The following is a 25,630-nucleotide window of genomic DNA, read 5'->3' on the forward strand; positions in this document are numbered from 1 at the left end:
CCCACTGCCTCTCCGCTCACTCACCTAAATCTTCCATTCTGGTATTAGTCCTCTTCGAATGCTGAATGTTCTTCGAAGACTTCAGAAAACCTCACTTCACCTTCCCTTTTGGGTACACTGCACTTATCTTCATTCAAGAAAAGATTTAGGTCCTAATCAGCGTTATCAGGCAGGCTTCGGGACTTAAAAGGTAAGATACCGCTACCCAAATATGGCGGGAGGTTGGCCGTGAGCCAGCTATATGGCTCTGGGAAGTGAAAATGTGTCGTCCAGTGTATGCTCAGGACTAGTGCCTGCTTGGGGACTGTATTGTCAGTACAGGATATCCTAAGGAAGGAAATCAATTGTCCGCGTTTATCATGGCGACGTAAACACAGTTATTTTCACAGTGACAGCTTGACATTTCTTCATTAACTCTTATGATATATTACGATTTTTACCTTTAGAGATTCATTTCAAAGATCATGGAAAAATTAATGAATCGTTTTCTTTCCTTAAAAGTGCACAGCTTGACAAAGTGATCAAAACAGTGCGAGATAACACCACCACCACTACAGCCACAGCATCGGTGCAACACAAACATAAACAAACGTGGCTGTGATCGCGGCTTGTGGTGTCAGTATTCATTTAACTAATAACTGAGACCATTTTTTAATGCATGTGCAATAATTGACAGTGTTTTAATTCAATTCAGGAAAAGGATTGAATAAATGCAAGAAGCTCTCTATGGAAAATGATAAACTAAAGTATTTAATACCCGCGGAACTTGAACATCAAAGACTGAGAGAGAAAGAAGTTTTACAGAAGATTAATTACGAAGATGAGTGCTGCAGCCAGTGGTATGTAAACGAAGTGACAAAGTGTGGGCATTATTTTTACGCTGAGTGTAGTTAATAGGAGAAGTTTTAGGAAAATTAAATTTTTTTCCAATTCTAGGCAAAGGTATTTTATTTTGGTAAGCCTTACTAATAGTGGCTCCTTATGTATTTCATCGTCATCCCTCCAGTGCTTGGAAGCTTGGGCACCTGTTGGGAAAACAGTTCTAGAGTTGTGGAAGCTTAAATTGAATAACTTTGGAAAATTTCAATAGTCAAATGGGAAAGCACTACTTTTGATTAAAATCCTTAAGCAAAAAATCAACCAACTAGGAATATCCACCCCTTCTCTATCCTAACCTTAAAAACCACTGATCTTGCTAATTTGCAAGCTTGTCCTTTATACCAACTGCTACACAACAGTTACACAGTAGTTGGTAAAATTGCATTTTAACTCCATAAATCCGATCTTGTTTTACTCATTTTCAATCCTGAACAAGTTTGAGAACCTATTGGGAAAATTGGGTTTTATGCTGGAGAAATCAAATTATGCCAAATTTGGACATTCATGAAAAATATAAGGATATAATTTTCAAACCAAAAATTTTTGTAAACCCAAAACAACACAATTGTAGTTTTAACACCACCTACTGTTTTCAATGTGCACAAATCTGATTTGGTCTTTATTCCATCTACAAATTATTTTGACCATTCCCCTAACCCAGTGGTTCTTAACCTGGGGTGCCTGTACCCTAAAAGGGTACGAAACCTTAAACCTATGGGTACGACAGACATGGTAACCAGTGCAGTGGTACCGTATATTTACCATGAAATGGCAAAACATATATTTTCCTAATTTTTCTCTTACTATAATTGTCTCAATTTTTTAAGTTAGTGCTATAAACACTATCACTAATTCTTTTCATATGTTTGTATAGTATTTATATTAGAGGGGGTACGAGAAATTTTTCTGAGATATCAAGGGGTACCGGCACTGAAAAAGGTTAAGAACCACTGCGGCCTAACCTAACCCATCATAAGCTGACTCAACCTAACTTGACTTGTTCTGATAAGGAGCACAAGTCACAATATGCACTCAGCTGATTAACAACAACATGCTGAGTGTCTTAAAATCTGGAATATTTGCAGTGTTCCCATGTAGCAAAATATGAAATTGAAGGCATTCTAGCTAAATCAAGCACATTATATGACCAATTTTCTTCCCCACCCAGATTACCCTACATTCCCTCAGGTCTCTAAGCTTGTTGGGTGTTGGGGGATAGTGATCAAAATAGTTCTGATTTGTAAATGTAGCTAATGAAGATCATAATGGACTTGTGCACACAGGAAACAGTAGGAAAATGTAGATGTGATGTTGAAACTGCAATGGTGTCATTCAGGACTACTTGTGAAATTTCTAGACCAACTTAACTTTACATAACTTAACCTAATCTAGCTTAGGAGTCTTGCTTCTTACTGAAATCCACCTTAAGGACACTAATCTAACATAATCTTTGGGACAAATCTGTTATAACTGGAGGATCTTTACCACCCTCCTCTGGACTCCAACATGAGGACTCTAATATAATATAACCTAACCTGGGAGTTTCATCATCCCTAGGACCTCTTTTAAGAACTCAAGCTTAATCTGGAATATTATGGGTAGTTATATAGTCTTTGCCCAGTTATGTTAAGTTTGGTTAGAATCCCAGCTGCTTTGCTTTAGTCTTTCCCAGCTAGCTACTAATGGAATACAATTTAAAACTAAGTCTAACCTTGTTTAATAATCTCTGCTGAGTGTCATCACCAAGATTTTTCCATATCTAATGAAATTAGACAGTCAATAATATTCCACTGTCCACTGCTGTTCTTTGTCTCAGCCTCATCAATGCTTTCTTCAACACACTGGTTATATGTATTCCTTGACCAGCATATTGGATTGTAACCTGACATTGCAGGTTTTAACACTTAACACTGACTGTTCTTTCAATTATTATACATATTTTTTATAAGTAACTAAGCTTGGTAAAAATCCATCATACAACCCTTTTCAATATTATTGAGAATGAATTTATCATTTTATTTTACAGATGAGACAGTGCGCATTTTTGAGTTGCGCGATGCACGATCTGTACCAGATCCAGTTCATCCTTATCCAGAAAGTCTCAGGAACACACCTCTTATTATAGATAATGGTGAGAAAATATGACATTTCTCTTCAACTTAATTCAAATGTTAGTAGGTATTGCTGAAATTTTTTTATCATTTTGGTTATTTCATCATTTCTTTATCTATGAAATTCAGACTTAACAAATTCAGTGAATATAATGATCTGTCAGTTCTGTCAATCCTCTCTTATCTGTAAGGGTTAAGAATTGCTCTAAATTTACTTTCAGAGAAAATATGTGTGGGGTTTCAAAGATTAGCATCAGGTTCTCTCCTCTTATTTTTATAGAATGTCACCATAGTATTCACTCTTCTCTTCCTTTGGCTTCTTTCAGTTTTTCATGAGTAGTCACTTTAAATACATTATATTGGTTCAGTCACCTGCTGTTTTGTACTTCTTTAAATAGCATCCCAAAATTTCATCCTGTGCTACTGGTTTCTTATACTTACAATAGTTTATTAGTTTTCTCTTTATTTAATTTTATTTCTTAGATCATTGTTCTCTCTTTGAGGTTTGTTGAATGTTCATTCTTTTACCATAAAGTTGTGCCATAAATGTGTTGTACTGTCATGAAATAACAGCAAATTTTTGTATTATATTATACAGCAAATTGCTCAAAAGGAGTCATTACTTGCCATCATTTGCAGGGTCACATCACTGCCGGGTGGGATGGGCAACTGATAAGGAACCAAGGATCATCTTCCGCAATTGTTATGCTAAGCATAGAAAAGACCGAGGAAAGAAGATTGCTGCGGTAATTATGTTCTTAATGCAGTAAGATGAATATGACAGTTGTAACATGCTCTGAATGCTTATTTTGTTAGTATAACTTTCTTTAAAGTATCATCAATTCACTTGTTACATCATTGCTGACATATTATGTTTTGATATTTTCATTTTAATGTTGCAACTTTACAGACAAAGCTGGTCTGTCCTGCAAGCACTTAGATTGCTCTCTCTCTCTCTCTCTCTCTCTCTCTCTCTCTCTCTCTCTCTCTCTCTCTCTCTCTCTCTCTCTCTCTCTCTCTCTCTCTCTCCCTGAGTTTTTCTCAACCAAATGTTATTACAACTTTTTCCAATGTTAAGCCTTCCAGGATGTAATATGATATACCTATGTATTTGAATTATGCATAGTAAGTTTCATGAAAATTAAATGAATGTGTAGTGTATATGATTGAAATGTTATTTATTAATTTCTCCATTTTTTTTTTTTTTTTTTTTTTCAGGAAACAGAAATACTAGTTGCAAATGACATAGTGAATATTGAGGCAGTCAGATTCCAGCTCAAGTCCCCTCATGATGAGAATGTTGTGACACACTTTGAGGCACAAGAGACCATGTTAGACTATGTCTTCTCCCATCTTGGAATCAATACCTCACAGATTGATCATCCAGTCATTCTCACAGAGGCCTTCTGTAATCCCAACTATTCCCGGCAATGTAAGTGGCTCATATACTAATTTCAACCTCATTACTGTCCTTATTATTTATTTTGTCAACTTTGGATGTTCATGCTAAATTTACATGACTATGAAATGTTTGGGTGTTCTGTTACATAGTACCTTGTTCCTAATATATTTACTCATGAAATATTATCAACTGATTTTCAATAAATAATAAACACTTAGTGAAACATTGAATTTAAACTGGGTTACCAGTTTACTTGGTAACCAGTTGATACAGCTGCATGAAAGGGATTATGTGAACCCTGACTGCTCAGGTCTAAGGCTTTGGAAGGTGGTTCCAAGCCTACATCAGCAATAGATAGACAAGCAAAAGAGATCTATATATTCAAGAAGCATAATGTATCTGCAGACATTGTCACTGAAATAGACACCAGGAGTTTTTTCCTACATGCGACAGCTTAAAACATTTTTTTTTCATATCCTATCTCTTAATAGTTCATTACATTTCTGAAGTCATTAGGGAATAGAGAAGGTGAGATTCTAGAAGAGGACAGATACAGGTTTGACCAGATGTCTTGCAGTTCAGCTTAGATATATTCATACTTGAAGTGTCATGATCTCATAGGTGGGCTTTCATCAAAACTCAAATATTCTCATTTGAATTATTGGTCACAGCTCTTCATCCACTGTTGCACACTGTGCAGTGCAAGTCCAGTAATAGCTGAGGTTTATTTCTTTTCTCCTCTCATAAGGACATTTGATCATTTATCAGACCATATCCTAAGACAGCAGTGTCCAACAGTGGCTAATGGTAAAAAACCATGCAGCACACATGAAAAAAATAAAACCAAGTTTGACCATCATCAGAGGCGGTGCACTATTTATGTTTCCAAACCTTATGATATCAACAAATATCAGTTTCTTCTGTTCATAAATTGCCAGTTAACCTGACTGATTAAATCAGGATGTATAGAATTAAATTAATGCAGTTGATTACATGTGAGTTTAAGTGGTGCTTACTGTACATGTGCATTAGTGTATGTAGATGACCTTTCATACCATCACCTTCTTGGAGGGAATTCTAATATAAAAGATAAACTACCAACTGGCTCACTAAACAGTCCATTAGAGAGAGATTTATAATATTAGTCTACATGCATCCTGTAATGGGATTCATCTGGTTTGCATCAGTTCATAAGAATCTGTTCTTAAAATTCAATTAATCCTTAAATCCTATTGTTAGCTTAAATTAGGGATTCTCAATCTTTTCCCCATGGACACTTTTTTACTTCTAACTTAATTTGTTAGGCCCCTCTTAGATCTCTTACTGATATTTGATAGTAAAAAACCACAACTAAAACCAGCTGTCTTCTGCAATAATCTATTATTTTGTGTATATTGTTATTTACCACTAAGCTGTTTAGCCATGTGGTGCAGTTATTATTATCATTATATCTGTGTTGTGACAGGAGCTCCAAGGGGCTACAGAGAACCAGTTCTTAAAATTCTTAATCCCACCACTGCATTTAGAATGTTGAAAATTTACAAATGAAGATATAAAAGTCTTGGCTTATTCAGATTAAGGAGTCTAATACATGCTGCTCACCTAATTGGCATCACATGTATGAATATTTGTAATATCATAAAGTAGCTTTTGACTTCTCTCCTAATATTATTTCCTCACAAAAAATGGAGAGTGGAATGGTAAAAAAAAATCTCTTCCAAGATTAACAAGTTTCTTTAAAACATAAAGAGGTTTCTTGACTCAGATTTTTTTCATTATTGCTTCTCTTTCAATATTGTTCCAAAACAGAAAGACAGGAATTAAATGAAGAAAGTGCCCCAGGAGCTCAGGTTCAACACAGTTGATTACACATCCAAAGCAAGATAAAAAAACATACACAGGATTTACACCTGTCCATTCATAATGAGATTGTTCCTTACCCTGCATCTACTCCAATCCTGAGATCACAGGAGATACAAAATGTATTTCCTGTTGAGTGCCTAACAGTAAATACATCCATGGGCCTCACCAAGTGCACCCATACATCTTCTGAATAGTCAACAAGACAGTGCCAAGTATAGTAATAATTATAGATAAAATGAGATGGCAAAAAACACAGGGGTCTCAGGTGTTCAGTTGCAGGTGTGGTCACATTGGCAGTTCTGTGAATATCAATATTTTTATTGATTTATAGCATGCATAGTAGGTTTTAGTTATTACTTTATGTAAGATTACTTCTTCCAACCACATACAGTAGATAGCAGGTAATATCTATATGTACTCAGTTACATGAATTTATTTCACAACTTCTGTACATAGATATAATAAAGAAGGCATTATTTTTTAATGTATATTAACTGAAAAAACTTGTTGAATAGCTGATACACTTGCAAATGACTCAATCACTAACTATTAAGATGCTTATGGAAGGGTTTTTGTTAGCTTTGAGAATGTAATATGTAGTATGTATATATTTATTAAATAGCATGATATATCATATAATTCACAATCAGATTAATTGTAATCTCTCTTGTGTGTTTTCTTTGCAGTGATGTCAGAGCTGCTGTTTGAGTGTTATGGAGTGCCCACTGTATCTTACTGTGTTGATGGTCTGCTCAGTTACCACCACAACAACCCTTCACGCCCAGATGGTCTCTTGGTCAACATAGGAAACTGCACAACCCATGTCATCCCCATCCTGAATGGCTTCGCAGAGCCAGCCCATTCTCGCAGAATCAGGATGGGTGGATCGCACCTCACTAGATTCCTATGGCGATGGCTCCAACTAAGGTTTCCACACCATCTAAATGCCATCACTCTTTCCAGAGCTGAGGTAAGGACTGTGAGATCAATAAGGGAAATGATAAAAGATAGTCTGTATATAGATACCTTACCTTTAACCTGATGGGATTGTAGGAAGAATTTGATTTTCAAAATTTAATAATTTGTTTTTCCTTTTTAACATGTTTTCCTTGGCATTATTATTATCAGCCATGAAAGAGTGGGTAAAGGGAAAGAGGCTGGAATAGTCTGTTAGAGAAGAGGGTTTAAAATGAATGTTTTTGATTACTGTATTGAAGAGAGCAGCATGAATGAAACTCCCTATATCTGTGAAGTATACTCTTTACTTTGGCAAATAAGGCCTCTGTACTGCTGGGGTGATGAGAAAGACTTGGAGAGATGGCTCAGAATACTTATTTATTATCTATTTCATAGGCTAAAGAACAATGTATGATTTTGGTCTTTTTTTTTTTTTAGTTTGGGGAAAGCAATACAATATTGTTGGTTTGGGAGATTCTTTAGTTAGGAAAGTAAACTGTAAAATATATGATTATATGTCTACTCCATCAGTTTGTAGGTAAGCAAACACATTTTAATGCTCTCAAAGCAGGTTTTTATTTGTTTATTTATTTATTTATTTATTTTTTGTAGTTTTATTCCCTACTTTATATCTACATTTTCCTTAATTCTGCATATTGTATTAATGTTTATCTTTATTAATATACCTATCAACTAATTATACAAAGTAACAAACACAAGATTGATGTGCCTATATTTTCACAGGCCAACATAGCTTCATAGGTTTTGGTGATGTGCTTTTTCTACCTAATTGCCCTAATGTGTAATCTGGCTCTGGAGTAACTGTTTTTTTTTTTTTTTAGGCATTGTACTACACTGACTATTCTGCCCCAATCAAAACTTTCAGTAAGATCGGAAGTCAGGCATTTTTTGGTTGTCCTGTCTAAAATGCTGAATTTCTGAAAGGGTTAATATGTATGTAAAAAGATGAAAAGTATAGTGGTATAATCAGTATATGAATTGATACAACAATAAGTTTTATTTTGAAAACTTGATGAATAATAGAGAGTTGATGGACAGAACAAAATCCCATGGAACTCCACTGTTAATTGACTTTGAAGAAAACAATGACTGTCTATCAAAGCAGCAAGAAAATAGTCAAAAAGAAGTTAGAGATCATCTTTAAGGGATTCAGTGAATCTTTTGGTGTTGCCTTATACATCAAAAGTGTTTGACTGAGTCTAAGATTAAATTTTCAAACTACTCTCTTATGGCTTTTATCTTTTGCATCTTCCATCCCCAAGTGCCATTTTGACAGTCCTAGTGATGCTGTGATAAATAGTCACTGTTTCTGAAAATCTGTTACCAGTGCTATTTCTCTCTCCTGATTCCCCAGTTTTAATTATTCATCATTGATCTAAACAAAACTCATTGTCCTCTTCATTCCTACATAGATGATACCTCTCTGTACTTTTCTTTTCTTACTCATTCAGCTTTTCAAGATTTAAACAGCTCATGCAGAGAAGCCACAGAATGCCTGACCTCAGCTGATCTTTTTAAAAATTTCTTAATAAGTTTGTTATTAGTCAATCCTTCAAGAATCCAGTTCTTCCATTTATCAACTTGTGAGAAATTTCCAGATAATGAATGTGGAATGTATAGTATACTCAGTCCAGCAATGAATTAGACATTTTTATTGCTTATTGCTGTGTATCATATGGGAAGTTCTTTCAGTTCAATGAATGTACTGGTCTTTTTGTGCTTCAGATTTTGCTTAAGAGATCATGAATGGTTTAAAAAGACCTTGAATGTATCAAATATCACAATACTTGCTAGGATATGAACTATTATGACTTTGGAGGTATGATGAGTATCAAAGCTCATAAGTCAGTGCTAGCAACTGTTCCCATTATATACAACAGAGCACCATATGGTTAACCATTTACTAGATTTTTTAATCAGAAATCATGACACAAATTTTATTTGACTGTACATAGGCATCCTCCTCTAACTATCATGTAGCTTTGATTGTTTCTGTTTTTGTAGTTCATTCTGTCTGTTCAGTAATATTTTATCCTTAATTCCAAGGCATGTATGTATGTCTCCTTATTTGTGGTGAGTGTTCAGCAACATTTTATCCATAATCTCTTGGCACCATACTTATTCATTCAATTAACTAATTTTAATTGTTTCTTGTAGGAAATCCTGCACCACCATATGTATGTAGCAGAGGACTATATGGATGAGGTGGCAAGCTGGAGTGTGGTGGACCACTATGAACAGCATGTACGCAGGATTCAGTTGCCTTTTGTGGCAGCACCAGTCAGCACTGTATCTGTGGAACAGCAGCGGGAGAGGCGCAAGGAAGCTGCACGCAGACTTGTGGAACTCAATGCCAAAAAGAGAGAGGAGAAGGTGTGTGTGTGTGTGTGTGTGTGTGTGTGTGTGTGTGTGTATGTATGTATGTATTTACCTAGTTGTAGTTTTACAGGGCCTGGGCTTTTACGCTGGTGTGGTCCCGTTTTCATATCTACACTTATTCAATTTTTCTTTAAAACTATGCACACTCGTTGCTGTCACCACTTCTTCACTCAGACTGTTCCACGTCTCAACACATCTTTGCGGGAAACTATATTTTTTTATATCTTAGACATCTTCCCTTCCTCAGCTTTTGTGTGTGTGTGTGTGTGTGTGTGTGTGTGTGTGTGTGTGTGTGTGTGTGTGTGTGTGTGTGTGTGTGATTCTGTGTGTTATATATTTTTTATTTTGAATTATTATAAAATTTGAACATTGATTTGTGAATTCTTATTTATAAAACATATACACAGACTCAGTTCTATACAATTAGAATAAATATGAAATACCTAAGGCAGATGGTAAAATGTTGTTGGTTGAAAATAACTCCAAGAAAACTAGATATGCTAATCTTATGGGCCAAAAGAATCAATGATTCACTCTCATTAGTTTGGATGATGCCAACAGAATGTTCTATTAAAATTCTTGAATTTGATATAGGCTAGCTTTTACTGAAGCTATAGTGTTACAAGGTGCAATGGTGTCTGATAAGTGCTCAACATTTCAATTTCTACTTATCTGTTTGGCTTGTATCTCATATTCCATATTTCTGACTGGCTCTTTCTAAATGTTACTAATTGATCACAAGTAAAAATTATATATAATATCTTTCCTTTTCATTTGAGTGTTATAAATTTGAATTTAATTAACTTGAACTCAAACTGATGTATTCATAGAAATATTACAAAGATCACATGCCTTGTTCTGGCAAAATAAGAGAAAATCTTCCTCAGTATATTTTTACATTTGCAGTATACAGGACTGATTGACATTCATGTATTCCCTCCTTCATGCCTAAATTAGGCAAGTTTTCCATCTTCTTCAATACATTTCCCATCCTTGTTTCTTGTAGTCTGTTCCAATCATTTATTCATCTCTACTGGAAGGTGTACTTATTTTAGTTAGAAATATTTCCTTCCCAACTTTATTACTGTGTATCCTCAACTATCAAGTTACTTATCCTTCAATAGTGGGATTTTTTTTTTTTTACAATTGTTCTAGTTTTGTCTGTTAACTTATTTATCTGTTAACTTATTTATTGATTAGAAATCTCAAATCTAGAATGTGTGTGTGTGTGTGTGTGTGTGTGATTCACTGTTTGATCTGCTGCAGTCTCTGACGAGACAGCCAGACGTTACCCTACGGAACGAGCTCAGAGCTCATTATTTCCGATCTTCGGATAGGCCTGAGACCAGGCACACACCACACACCGGGACAACAAGGTCACAACTTCTCGATTTACATCCCGTACCTACTCACTGCTAGGTGAACAGGGGCTACACGTGAAAGGAGACACACCCAAATATCTCCACCCGGCCGGGGGAATCGAACCCCGGTCCTCTGGCTTGTGAAGCCAGCGCTCTAACCACTGAGCTACTGGGCTGTGTGTGATGTGTGTGTGTGTGTGTGTATGGACTTGCATGTTTGCATTGGTATTGTCTAGAATTTTCTATTGGTTGTTTGCCATGACTTTTATAAAGAAAACATGGATTTATGTTTATGAGTTATCATAGGTGTTTTATGTATTTATTAAGATTTTAATTTTTTTATGTCTTTCCTTCTCCATGCAGTTGGTGGAAGATGAAGCAGAGTTAACAAGATTAGTAGAGCTAGAAGAAGCCATGGAAGAATTCACCCCTGATGAGCCAGAGTATCAGCATGCTCTAGAGGAGGCACAGGTCACCTCCCTTGCAGATCTTACTAAAAAGATCTCACTCCTACAGCACAAAATTGTCAAGACCCGCCACAAGATGATGCAGGCTGCTGCTGCTGTTCCAGAGGAAGAGGTGAGCTTACTTTTACAAAAATAAAGATATATCAACCCCACCACTTGCCGCACCATGGTGTAAATTACTATTGGTGCTCTTAGCTTGTAACTGCCAAGAAACATTCAGAGTAGAATGCATATCTCCTTTATCCCAGCATAGGGAGTATAGGAGGCACTTAAATGGGATAATTTTTATTTTCTTCAAACTTTGATTAATTAACATGCATTTGGTATGAATATAACATGTTGAAAGAAAAAAAAACAAGAGGAGTGATGGTGAACTGTTAAGATAAGAAAAACACATAGGCAAGATATTTGGACGATCATGTAAAATGTTGACTAATATAAGAGTGGCATTTCATTACATGGATAAAGATATGATGAAAAAAAATCATCACAAGCATGATACGCCCAAGGCTGGAATGTGCAGCAGTGGTATGGTCTCCGAGCTCTAAAGAGGATATAAGAAAATCGGAAAGGAAACAGAAGATTGCAACAAAGATGGTGCCGGAATTAAAGGACCTCACATATGAAGAACGACTGAAGGAAATGGGACTGCCAACCTTACAAGATAGAAGAGAACATAGGGACCTAATTACAATGTATAAGATGGTAAATGATATTGAGAAGATAGACAAAGAAGACCTTCTGGTGCTGTTCACAGAAGAAGATGGAAGGACAAGAGGACATGAAAAGATCAGGATGAGGCGGTGTGTGAAAGATATTGGAAAATACAGTTTTCCACACAGAACGGTGGAAAAATGGAATGCATTGGATAATGAAGTTGTTACAGCACATAATGTGCATAACTTTAAGGAAAATTTAGAGAAATGGAGATATGGAGACAAGACACTATGAGCCCCGCTTGAACCCTGTACAAGGCAACTAGATAAATACACACACATACACACACACACACAATATATTAATAGATAAATGAGTTGATAGATATACATACATTAAAATACTGGCACTGAATCTTATTTTTTCTATGCTTAAACTGTTTTATTTATTTTACAGGAGCCCAAACCCAAAAGAGTTTGTGAAGATGTGAGTCCCAAAAGAAAAGCTGATCTTGAGCAGTGGGTTGAAGAAGTCAAACAGCAGTGGCGGGACATTCAGGCTCGACGTGCTGCCCGCCGCCACAAGAGGTCAGGTATTAGAGAATAGCAAAGTATTCATTATCATCCTCAAAATAACACCTTTCCAGATCACACAGTCTTTTAGTATGTTTTCTTTGTATGTTATTTTCCAAGACTTTGGCCCATGTCCTTCAGCCATCCAAATGAATAACATTGAAATATTTAACAAGCTCAATCCTTATTTCTCTCTATATGGCCTCTTTCATGTAATGTATCTGTTTTCATTGTTTTATTGCATCTTTTGACATCAGAGCTACTTTTTTCCTTACTTGTATGGTTATCTTTCACAGCAGCATTATGCAAGAACCATGTCTTTTGTTCATAATATGCATTATTTTAGATCTTCACCATATGAAATGAAGTATCCACTTTTAGATCAGCTTTCCATGCATCAATTCTAGCATAAAAAATATCTTTTACTTTTCAAAATATTGAAGAAAATGTATTGTTATTTCTTTTTATATGAAACAATTTACATATCAGATGAATAAGGTATAGTAACTTTATTCAAATAATCCTAGAAATGGATAGAAATATGTGATAAAATCAATAGTCTGCAGATTATTAATTTTCAAACTCTATCTTATTGGGTGGTGTAGTGGTTAGCATCTTTGATCCACAGCCAAGTGATCCAAGGTTCAAATTGTTTGCCAGGAGCACCCTACTCATGATGGGTGGAAGTAGATGCTGCTACTGTTTTTTTTTTTTTTTTTTTTTTTTTTTACCTATAGCACCTGTAGGCATACCTGAAGAATATATATGGGAAGCGCCGTTCAGCTTCTGCCCATTAGTGGCGCAGGCAATTTTATTTATAGTGGTACCCATATTAGGGCCCATATTGCTGTGGTGCAGTGGGACCGCGCGTGCTTTGTGGGTCCCAGGGTTTTCAAGCGCACAGGTTCAAATCCTGGCCATGATCTGAGGTTAGGAAGGGCATCCGCTCGGGGGTAACAGTTTCCAAATGCCAAAACTAAAGTCCTCCTGACTCCTCTGTCAGAAAGCACTGTCCTAGCCCTAATGTAATAGGGAAACCAGACATGAAAACAAGAAAAAAAAAAAATCACCACCCAAGTGCATTTTGGTGTAACCACCTAGAACCTAGGTATCATGGTGACATGTAGGTAACTGTAAACCAATCATCAAATGGCATAGCTTCAAAGTGGTATGTGGTGGGATTCGAACCTACATCTGCCCAATCACATGCTCAGCATCTTATCCACTACACCACTGCCTCCCTCTTTAATCTAATTTCCTAGACATTAATCTCATGCTGTCTACAAATGGTGCACGGAAGAAAGGCATTGCAGTAAAGGAAAGAAAGCACATTACTGTAACAGTCTGCGATAAACTCAGTTGTTAAATGAGTCAAGAGGGTAAAAAATAATACATGATTACAGACTCATTCAAAAAGGAGATTAAAATAAACTTTGCTTATCAGATTTCATTAGCCTAAAACAGGAGTTCTATTTTCCTCTTTACTCTGTGTCATACAACTTTCCAACATTTTTTCTATTATTATTATTATGTTTTTTATTTATTTTTCTTTCCTGAAATTCTACCCCAAGTGTGAAGGAGTGGATATTATGTTGCTCAGGAAGAGCAATTATTATATGTGAATAAACTAACATTATTACAGATATCCAGATTTTTTCATTATGGAAGTAAATTCTTGATTTTTCAATCTGTAGACATAAAGTTGATTCCATATGCCACAGCTGTCTGCAGCATTGGCACTCATCTTAGTCTGGGATATAGAACCACTTTGATATCCAAATTGTTACAGTTTATCTTCCTCAGATCACCCCAGTTATGCATTTATTGACTAATCTGAAGAAAAGATGACAGGCTGGGTGATCAATGCCCTGGCTACCCTGACTGTTTTCAAACCTGGCCCTATGGATATGTAGCCATGCATGCTAGTCACTGCACCACAGAGATGTTATTTCTACCTGTGGTTAACTATATTTCTTTTAAACTTTTGATATCAGATAATTTCAATCTCCATATTTCCATAGTGTTTTTTTTTTTTTTTTTTTTAGACCATTTTATTTTGTTATGGTGTGTAGTGCTGATGACATAACTTAACCCTTTCCTTCATTGGCAACTCTAGGCAAGAAATGGCTAAGCGCAGAACAGCTGCGTCTCAGGAGAGGATGCGCATCATATCTCAGTTGGCTCGACGTGAAAAAAAAGATGACAATTTTGGCATGCGAGATGAGGATTGGGATGTCTACAAAGCCATCAACAAGGTCTGGACAAAGCAGATGTACAAACAGGCAGAATAATAAATAGGCAGGAACAGAGAGACTGGGTGTTTAGCTGGAAGTCATCTGATCTTTGTTATATATTTACAGTTAATCAAGTGGATGCATGCATTGATCACAGTAAAAGTTTGCAGAATTTGCATCATCTATCAATACTTATCTCTGCCTTTGTTACCTAGCTTCTTCTGTGAGTATCCTAAAGAAAATTGACCACAAGCCTCAACCTATCCAAATACTTTTGTATTACCTCACCATATAAACACTTACCAAGTGTAGAAACATAACCCATGGACTCTAACTACAAGTCACAGCCTCTAAGTGTGGATGTGGCTTAAGACAGATGCTTGAGTTTGATCAATAGGGAGAAAGTATGTAGGATCGAAGTCACCTTCTGTTAAAGAGGACTGACTCAGAGAGGAAGTGAAAAAGACTGGTGGAGGAGTTTTGGATGTATTTATAAGAGAAGAGAGCTGAAAGTGGACATTTTTAAAAGTAGAGTAATGAAATGTTTGAGGTAATGAAAGGAAGAATATAAGACTGAACAGAGAAATGGAAGACATAGATTGTTTTAAGTATTCAAGATCAAGTTATGTTGGATGGAAAAGTTGAGTTAGTTGAAATGCAGGTTAAGGGAAGAAGGAAAAGTACTTTGTGGACTGAAATATAGTAGGTCATAATGTTTTAAATTTAGATTAATCTTGTCTTCCTTTGTCATAGGAGGGTGGAGGCTCAGATAGCGAAGAGGAGAATGAAAAGCTTCAGGAACTTGAGTCAGCCCTCAGACAGCACAGTCCTGAATTTTTGGGAGACTCTACAACAAGCAAGCCCACCTCACTTGCTGAGAACTACCAAATAGAATTGTCCACTGAGCAAGTGAGTAACTTACTTTCTTCTATTAATATATATATATATATATATATATATATATATATATATATATATATATATATATATATATATATATATATATATATATTTTTTTTTTTTTTTTTTTATTAATTAGTTTACTTATTTATTTTTTATTTGCATTATTTTATTCAAACCTTTATACAGTGTGACAAAGACTATTTAATAACTAGTCCATACACACTAAGACAATGGTTCTCAACCTTTTTACCTCCATTAACTCTTTGTGAATTCTTAACAATCATATTGCTCCCCTTCATTTTTCTCCCAAAAATCTCACTCCAACAAAAAAAAAAAAAAAAAAAAGATAATGTTGAATACATTTGCTTTATTAAAAGTTGACAGTCATTATTGTCTTGTATCTGATAGTTCTTTGATATGTTTAACTTACATCACTAGACTACAAAAACTAAAAAGCAAACACAATCAAACTTGAATTTTGGAAAAAAGTTATTAAATAAATAACACAGTACATATATGGTTCAGAATCAAATATACCCACATGTTTTTGTGATGGTATCCTAAGCCACACAGATCATGCATTTGCCTCTCTTTAATGGCTCACCCTTGCTCACCGCTTGACATCTCTTTCCTATCTCAGACATGCCGTTCTTCTCTGCGTTGTCTCACATCCACATTGTGCAAATAGTTACAATTTCACACATATGCATTCACACATACACATACATTCATGATAATATTATGTAACTTATTGTTTTTACCAAAGCTATCAATTAAAAGAAGAACATTTTCTTCTTACAGGAGAGAGGGATACTTTTTTTTCTTATTCATGTTTCCAAAAATTAATCACAAATGTATAATTTGCAACAGCTCACCATGGCCATCTAAATTCTTGATGTGAACCCCTTGGTGGTCATAGGCCCCAGGTTGAGAACCACTGTACTAAGAGGAAGGAAGAATTGTAAGCAAATAGCATTGCAATTTACAAGGGAGAGACCATGGAAAATTTGTGAAAAGATATGCAAAAGACAATAGATAACATTTTATAAACTAAGGTGGTCGGTATTTTATTTGTTTTCATTTATCTATGTATTTTAATTTATTCATTATTATGAAGGTCTCTTGGAGAAAAAAATCTTCATCTCTTGTTGTATAGTACAGGAGTGTGCTGAGAAGCAATGTAAACCACTATTCATGATTCAAATGCAAGAAAATTATCAGAGCTAGAGAAGACCAAATATGGTTCCATTACATATCTATGAACAGAAATAAACATAATCCATTTAACTACATACCTCCACCATTATTATGCATAATAAATAAATATTTGGGAAAGATACTACAAAGAAATTTAATTTAACACTTTAACAGAATGAGACGATTATCAGAAAGACAGTTGGCATTTAAGATAGAAAGGTCATGTGTAACAAATTTATTGATTTGTCATGTAATTCATATTCCTAATTTCAGATAAACATAACCTTAAAACAACTTGCCCTTCCTCCCACAGATCAGGATTGGTGAGTTGCTGTTTCAGCCATACATGTATGGACTAGAACAAGGTGGGATCACAGCCACCATACAATATGTGTTGAGTCTGTTTGATGCCCCTACTCAGGAGCGTCTGGTGTCCAATGTGTTCCTCACAGGTGGACCCTCCTCCCTGCCAGGCCTCAAGCCAAGAATAGAGCGGGATCTACTTGCTACCAGACCCTTCCAGTCACATTTCTCTGTCACCATGGCCAAGGTGAGATCAAAATATTGTAATCTCACTTTACTAACCATTGACCAGTCACACATGCATTTCATTATCATAACTTTACATCCAATGTTTATTTAATACAGGTATTCCCTGACATATGAGTGTAATTTGTTCTTGAAAATCCAATCACAAAGCAAACAATTATGTAGTGAACTTGATGAATACAGAAAATAGTAATGTGTACCAAGACCTTTATTTCTTGCCTATAACCCATGAAACCCTCTTTGAATTCGATTAGTTGGAGGGAACCTCTTGTTGAAATATCTGAGGATCCGATTTATCTGAAGTTTTAGCATTATACCTAAAAATTGTCGTAAAATTCTGAAAAATATTAATTTTTTTGAATAATTAAAACAGAGCACATATTTATGCACTTAAGACAAAGACAATAGGAGAAGAGAGGCCGCAGAGCCATGTAAGAAGTTTTTATCAACAGTCCCCCAACATCCACAAGGCAGTGCACATATCACCTGTGAGCTTCCTCCATAAGTCATGAGTGTACTGTGGAACACTTCATATACAAAATTTTCTAGAGCACAGTTTTGGAATAGAGGAATATAGGAGTAGTGTTGGGTGTGTGCAATCATCTGTGAGCTTCCATAAACCATGAGTGGCATCATAACCCTGCTTTATTGCATTGCAGAATGCTCCTAATTTTCTGGAATTTTCCAGACCAGATGCCTGCCATATATATCACCACCATCCAGTTTAGATGAAAATAATTCAATGGTTATGTTGAATCTGGTTTATCCAATATTTGATATACATATCTGATTTATAGAGAGTCTGCTGTACAGCTATTGTATAAAGTAATAAAATACATGTTACATAATTCAATTAGTAAACAATTGACCTAAGATAAGTAGAAATAGTTGTTGTATTTAACTCTCTCAGTAATATTGTGTATCTTTGTATAGATTAATAAAACACATGTTACACAAATAAAATGAATATAGGCATAAAGCAATGAAATTAAGATAAGTAGAAATAATCCATGTACTTATTCTCTCTGTATTGTGTCCATGTCACCATCACAGCCCCAGGCCTTAAGTATAGCGTGCTATTGCAGCAATCATTCAACCAAACAAATGCTGCTTTACAGTGAACCCTCAGTTTTACATGGGATTATTTCCAAAGGCACCTGTTCATTGCTATAATCCTCATGAGAGAGAGAGAGAGAGAGAGAGAGAGAGAGAGAGAGAGAGAGAATATCACTAACCATTCTCAGTCAATCTCTGGCAGTCTCAGCCACAATTCATCTCTCAAACTGCAGTTGAATGTATATCATTCACCCCAAAAATATTGCTCTTCAGAAGTTGTATTTAGCTAGTTGTATTTACCTAGTTGTATTGTACATATTGCCTCTTTGTCTCCAAATCCAGAAAAGTCCATATCCATACTATCCTCAGTCAATCTCCTCTGTCCAATAGGTGTTTCAATAAATTGCTGATTTTCTCAACCTGGCGTTTGTTTTGATGTCATACGTCTCTCCATTTTTCTGTCTATATGGTATCTCTCCATTTTTCCATCTATACAGTATCCAGATCATATTTATTATGGAGACAGGAGAACCCTATGGCCCCCTACCCACTGTACATATGTCTAGGTCAGGCTCCAATGCCTGCTGAAGTGCTTTCCTTGGGACAGCGTGGCGGCAGTGCTGTGTGTGTATGTTTGTATTTATTTAGTTGTATTTACCTAGTTGTATATTACAGGGTTCAAGTGGGGCTCATAGTGACCTGTCTCCATACCTGATTTTATCCAACCTTTTCTTAAAATTTATACACACTCTGCTGTTACAATCTTATCATTCAAGCTGTTCCAAATGTCCATTTTCTTATGTGGAAAACTAAATTTTTTAATGTTTCTCAGACATTGACCTTTTCTGATCTTTCAAGAGTGTTCTCTTGTCCATCTATCTCCATCTTCAATCAGTGATACCAGGTCTTGTCTATCTATCTTTTCTATATGGTTTACTATCTTGTACATCTTTATTAGATCTATTTCCTGTCTATCCTTTAAAGTTGTAATTCCATTTCCTATAGTCTATCTTCATAAGGAAGGTCCTTTATTTGTGGCACCATCTTTGTGTCCTTTTGCATGTGTGGTGACCACACCACTGCTGCATATTTAAGTCTTGGTCTTATCATCATGGTTATGATCTTTTTCATCATATTCTTGTCCATGTAGCTAAATGCCACCCTAATATTTGATAGTGTCTTGTATGTTGAAACAAATAACCCATTTATGTGTCTCTCTGAGTTCAGAGTGTCTTGTATAATCACTCTCAGGTTCTTCTCTTCCTTCTTTTTCATTATAATCTCTTCTCTCATTTCCACATAGGTTTTTTATTACTTTTACCCATTTTCATCATATGGCATTTTTTGCATTAAATTCTAATTTCCACTTCTGGCTGCTTTCCCAGACCTTACCAATATTGCTTTGCAATTCCATACAATCTTCATTTGTCCTTATTACTTTCATGAGTTTTGGACCATCGGCAAACAGATTTATGTAGCTACTCAGGTTCTCCTGCATGTTGTTAATATATATTTGAAACTTTATTGGTGCCAGCACTGATCCCTGTGACATGCTGCTAGTTACTGTGCTCTAACTTGATGGGCTGTCCTCATTTCTTTCTCTGTTAAGTAGTCCCACATCCAGCTTAAGATACTTCCCTGTACTCCTCTTATATGTTCTGTTTTCCATAGGAGTCTTCTATGTGGTACTCTGTCAAAAGCCTTTTTAATATCCAAATACACTGTGTGTGTGTGTGTGTGTGTGTTTGATCTGCTGCAGTCTCTGACGAGACAGCCAGACGTTACCCTACGGAACGAGCTCAGAGCTCATTATTTCCGATCTTCGGATAGGCCTGAGACCAGGCACACACCACACACCGGGACAACAAGGTCACAACTTCTTGATTTATATCCCTTACCTACTCACTACTAGGTGAACAGGAGCTACACGTGAAAGGAGACACACCCAAATATCTCCACCCGGCCGGGGAATTGAACCCCGGTCCTCTGGCTTGTGAAGCCAGCGCTCTAACCATTGAGCTACCGGGCGCATGTGTGTGTGTGTGTGTGTGTGTGTGTGTGTGTGTGTGTGTGTGTGTGTGTGTGTGTACACACATTGTATGTAGTATTCCCATTTGCCTAATACATTACACAGATCATATCAACTGTTAATGATAACAGAAATGCAAAATGTGAAAAAAAAAACTTGGACAACTTGGATCTTTGGATCTGACATGCTGGACTTACTGTACATGTATGCATATATATTTTTCTTCATTGTAACACTTAAAATTGGTAACGAAATGTTACAAAAATGCCAGAAATTTATTCTTTTAAATGCATGTTTTATGCATACAAGAACATTTGAAATATAAAAACTGTTAAGAGTATCTTTAGAACTAGAGTATTTTATAGATATTGACTGTGACTGAATTAAATTTTTCCCGAGCAAATTTTCACCACTTATAAACCTAAAAAGTAATGTTTTCTCATAGGATCCAGTGCTGGACTCCTGGTATGGAGCACGCCATTTTGTAGGAAACTTGCTGAATGAGGGGTTGACAAGAGCAGATTATTTGGAACATGGAGGAGATTGTATAAAACATCATAAATATGGTAAGTGCTGTCATGGCTTAGACCCTTTGCATTATGAGAGAAAAACTTAAGCAAAAAAGTTAATGTCTATTCTCTTTTAGAAATAAAGATTATTGTTTGTACTATATGACATCTTTGTATCTTATATTCTGATGGAAAAAACTTTCATTTAAATAGCAGTGAAGAGTCTTAAATTAGTGAAAGTTTTGGATAATGTAGCAGTACCCTATATATATGGTGTTAGATGATTTCTTGTAACTGTATGTCGTAAAATGTTGTTATTGATTTTTGCCAGCTTTTGAAAAATAATTTGTGAGTAAAGTTGGCATCTCCAAGCATATTTCTAACCTTTCATTATCATGAAGGAAATAACAATAAGAATAATATCAATGGAGATGTGCCAAATACTGTTATTATTATTATTATTATTATTATTATTATTATTATTATTATTTATTTATTTATTTTTTTTATTATTACTATTATTATTATGATTATTATTATTATTATTATTGTTGTTGTTATTGTTATTATTATTGTAATTATTATTATTGTTATTGTTCTTCTTCTTCTTTTTCTTCTTGTTATTGTTGTTATTATTATTATTATTATTATTATTATTATTATTATTATTATTATTATTATTATTATTATTATTATCACTATTAGAGTGGTACCTTGAGATATCAGTTTAATTTGTTCCATGACAAAGCTCATATCTCAATTTAATCGTAACTCAAACAAATTTTCCCCATTGAAATTAATTGAAATGCCATTAATCCTTTCCAGCCTCTCTAAAAAAGTACCTACTTCCCTCTTCTCTTGTGTGGTTTTAGGTAACAAAAAGATATTTGTAAATAACAAATATTGTATAAAACATGATAAAACATAACAAAAAAGAATATAGATAAATAAACTGATTTTATAAAGTATATTTATCTCAGAGATCAGGGGCATTCTATGGAATGTTACTGCCCCATCCCCTTCATTTGGAACTGTAGATTAGCTGGAGCATACAGAAATGGCCACCTACAAGAAACTAGTTGCTCTATTATTCTCAAAAGAGTTCATTGATGATCCTATACTAGAAGAAATTAAGTTTTAAGTAGGCAAGAGAAAGAGAGAGAACAGAGGCCACAGAGGTTTGCTTATAACATTGTTCCCACCTTGGCGAGTAAAAGTGGGGGTAGGCTGAAGTGTATTTAAAGTAAAGGGAAAAGCAAGAAATAATAAGAGAAAGCAAAAAATAATCAGAAAACAACAAAACAAAGAATATGTAAACACAACACTCAATGCATCACTGCCTTCACCACTCACACCACAGTCAGTCACCATCTTCCTCTGAGCTTTTCCACTTTATTAAAAATCCACTTTTCAAAAATAACCCCACATGCAGAAGAAGATGAAGGACGTTTTGGGGCCATCTTGGTGAATTATAGGCAGATTGAAGAGATTCTGTCTGTACTCAGTGCTGGCAGACTGCAAATGATGCTTGAGAAGAGCGGAGCTCCCACCTATCGGCCAGCTGCGGAACTCTCTGGCCCGCAGTTTGAAATTGCTTCTGGTGCTCAGTTTGAAAATGCGGTTGCGCTAAATTGCGTATAACCAAACCGATCGCACAAATTAAATTAATTATAATATTTTTTCGGTCGCGTTATAACAAAATCGCGTAAATCAAACACGCATAAATTGAAAGTTACCTATATCTTGGATTACTCATAAGTCAAGGTGCTCATAACTCAAGGTTCCTCTGATTACTATTACATAGAATGATAAATAGTCTGTCTTGTTTGTATGCGTGAATTTTTTAGAATCTGGTAGCTGTTCTCCAAGTTTTATTTATTAAAGTCTCTATTGAAACAATAGGACAAGATGAATAAGTTGCACAAAACTTTATTGCATATGTAGTTAGATGCACATCACACAATGAATGAAATATTTATATTAGACTCTTTCTGAGTTCCTTTGCTTATTTTTGCAGGTAACCAGTTCTGGGCATCATTAACGCCTGCAGCTCCTGAGTCAGCTCCTGAGTCAACTGTGCCAAGTAAAGAAACCACTCCTGCTCCAGAAGCTACTCTCCTCAGTAGTGACCCAGCACAAGAGCTCTCTGGTGATGGCACATCAAATTAAGAATATCTCTAGTGTAACTCTGTCAAAATACAGCATCAATGGAAAGACAAAAAGCCTTCATGTGTAAAGTCAACACACACACACACACACACACACACACACACACACACACACACACACACACACACACACACACACACACACACACACACACACACACACACACACACACACACACACACACACACACACCACATAGTTTAGCAGTTAGCACACTCGGCTCATACTCAAGGAGCGGGTTCAAGTCCCAGGTGTGGAGAGGCAAATGACCAAGCCTCTTAATGTGTGGCCCATGTTCATTTAGCAGCAGGTAGGTACAGGATATAACTCAAGAGGTTGTGGCCTCACTTTCCTGGTGTGTGGAGTGTTTTGTGGTCTCAGTCATACCCAAAGATCAGCCTATAAACTCTGAGCGCACTCTGTAATGGGGAAAGATGGCTGGGTGACCAGCAGTCAACTGTGGTGAATTACACACACACACACACACACACACACACACACACACACACACACACACACACACACACACACACACACACACACACACACACACACACACACACACACACACACACATAAATAACAGGAATGTTTTTAATGCCATTATGGACATGAGTCAATGAAGAGATTATAAAGATAAGACCAAGACTTAAATGTGCAGCAATATTGTAGTCACTATGAAAAATACAAATGGAAATTGAAAGAATATAGAGGTGCAACGAAAGTAGATCCTAATTTGGGACTTGTTACATATATGAAGAAAGATCATCAAGGCTACAGCTCCCATCCCTGAAAAAATGCAGATGAAAAAAGGATATGTAAGTGCTCAGGGGGTACAACTAAGAGAGGACTTGGCTGTGTGAAACAAATAGACACAAGAAGACATGGAAGAAAGCTGAAAAGAAGTATTAAGAAATATTACAGCTTTCTCCAGAGAAGTGAAGTCTGGGATGATCTGAATGAGAGAGCAATCCATGCAAAGTGTATTTATCTCTTTAAGAAAAAGTTGAGTACAGTACTAATAAAGATAGAGATGAGACAGTATGTGTGTCACACACATACACACATTGAGTTTAGTATTAAGATAGAAAGGAATGTTGGTTTACATACTCAGCATAAAGATCTTACATGATACTGTATTTGTCCAGGAATTGATTTACATGAAATCATAGCTATCAGAAACTAATAATAAGAACTTGTATATCTGTAATTAAGGCCAAGGCTAGTTGTTATAATAACTGTAGCATATGTGTTTAGTAAAGATTTTAACATAGTTGGTGTATGATTATAAATAAAAATCTTGGGAACTGCTTTAATGCACAACTTTATCAATTTTCTATACGTCATTGCTGGAGTTTTACTAGTTTTGCAAGTTGAAATTCATCTATATACCATCTGACCACTATGTATGTAAGGAAGACGACTCATTACTGGTGGAAGTGTATTAGGGAAGACTGGTCTTTGTGAAGAAGTAAGCTATTAGGAAAACTGACCCTTGGGGAGGTGTATTAGGGGAAAAGGTCTTTGTAGAAGCATGTTGGTGATAATATTCAGTCTTTTTTGTAAGAATAATAGGAGCAAAGAGAGAGAAGGTGGTGGTGTCTGTCCAGGAAAGAGATCTGAAGGACTGGATGGTCACTTTTAACACTTTAAACACTTTAAACATTTAATTATGTCTATTGATACAATTAAAATAAATGAATTATACATGTAGAAGGTTTGGTAGACAGCCCATATTTAAGCAAGGCTTTTTTGGGGCATGGCTTTTTGGGCATGTACTTAAAAACTATAAAACACAAAATAATTACAATCTAGCTTCTAAAGATAAGGACAATAATATAATAAGGAGACATGAAAAGTTGTCTATTGGCAAGGTTATTGTACAAAAATATACACTGTACATACTCTTACATACACATTAAAAAAAAAATACATACTGTGATAATACTGAGACAGTAGCGGTAGTAGCAGCAGTAGTAGAAGTAGGAGAGAGAAGATGACAGAAATAATTATAAAAATAATGAATAATAATATAATGGTAATAATAATAAAATAATAATAATAATAATAATGATAACAATGATAATAATAATAATAATAATGATAATAATAGTTATAATAATAAAATGATATAGTAGAAATTATAATAATAATAATAATAATAATAATAATAATAGTAATAATAATAATAACAATAATAAAATAAAATAATAGAAATCATAATAATAATAGTGTGTAATAATGTACATTAAAAGTAATAATAATAACAATAATACTAAATACAATGTAAATAGAAAAAGGATACAAGCAGCAGT

General features: G+C 35.3%; 2 protein-coding genes across 3 annotated transcripts in view; one reads left to right on the forward strand and one right to left on the reverse strand.

Annotated features, from left to right (window-relative positions):
* Window positions 1-298, reverse strand: part of LOC123504632 (paxillin-like) — a 93,763-nt gene extending 93,465 nt beyond the window's left edge. The window contains exon 1 of the mRNA XM_045255338.1: window positions 25-298. Coding sequence (XP_045111273.1) covers window positions 25-37 — 13 coding nt within the window. The 5' untranslated portion in view covers window positions 38-298. The remainder of the gene's footprint in view (window positions 1-24) is intronic.
* On the forward strand, window positions 249-24,631 carry LOC123504633 (actin-related protein 5-like). 2 transcript variants are annotated; one of them, XM_045255344.1, is made up of 14 exons: window positions 249-367; window positions 502-839; window positions 2,906-3,010; window positions 3,630-3,736; window positions 4,209-4,422; window positions 6,942-7,225; window positions 9,391-9,606; window positions 11,337-11,552; window positions 12,554-12,684; window positions 14,786-14,924; window positions 15,657-15,812; window positions 17,317-17,553; window positions 21,083-21,203; window positions 23,164-24,631. In XM_045255344.1, exons 2-14 carry the CDS (start codon window positions 821-823, stop codon window positions 23,313-23,315), a joined length of 2,097 nt encoding a protein of 698 aa, XP_045111279.1. In that variant the 5' UTR covers window positions 249-367; window positions 502-820; the 3' UTR covers window positions 23,316-24,631. The 2 variants fall into 2 exon arrangements, with proteins under 2 accessions (XP_045111279.1, XP_045111278.1); XM_045255343.1 differs by lacking the exon at window positions 249-367 and having other exon boundaries at window positions 416-839.
* The last annotated feature ends 999 nt before the right edge of the window (window positions 24,632-25,630 follow it).

This window comes from Portunus trituberculatus, chromosome 16 (assembly GCF_017591435.1).
Source record: "Portunus trituberculatus isolate SZX2019 chromosome 16, ASM1759143v1, whole genome shotgun sequence".
Classification (NCBI taxonomy): Eukaryota; Metazoa; Arthropoda; class Malacostraca; order Decapoda; family Portunidae; genus Portunus; species Portunus trituberculatus.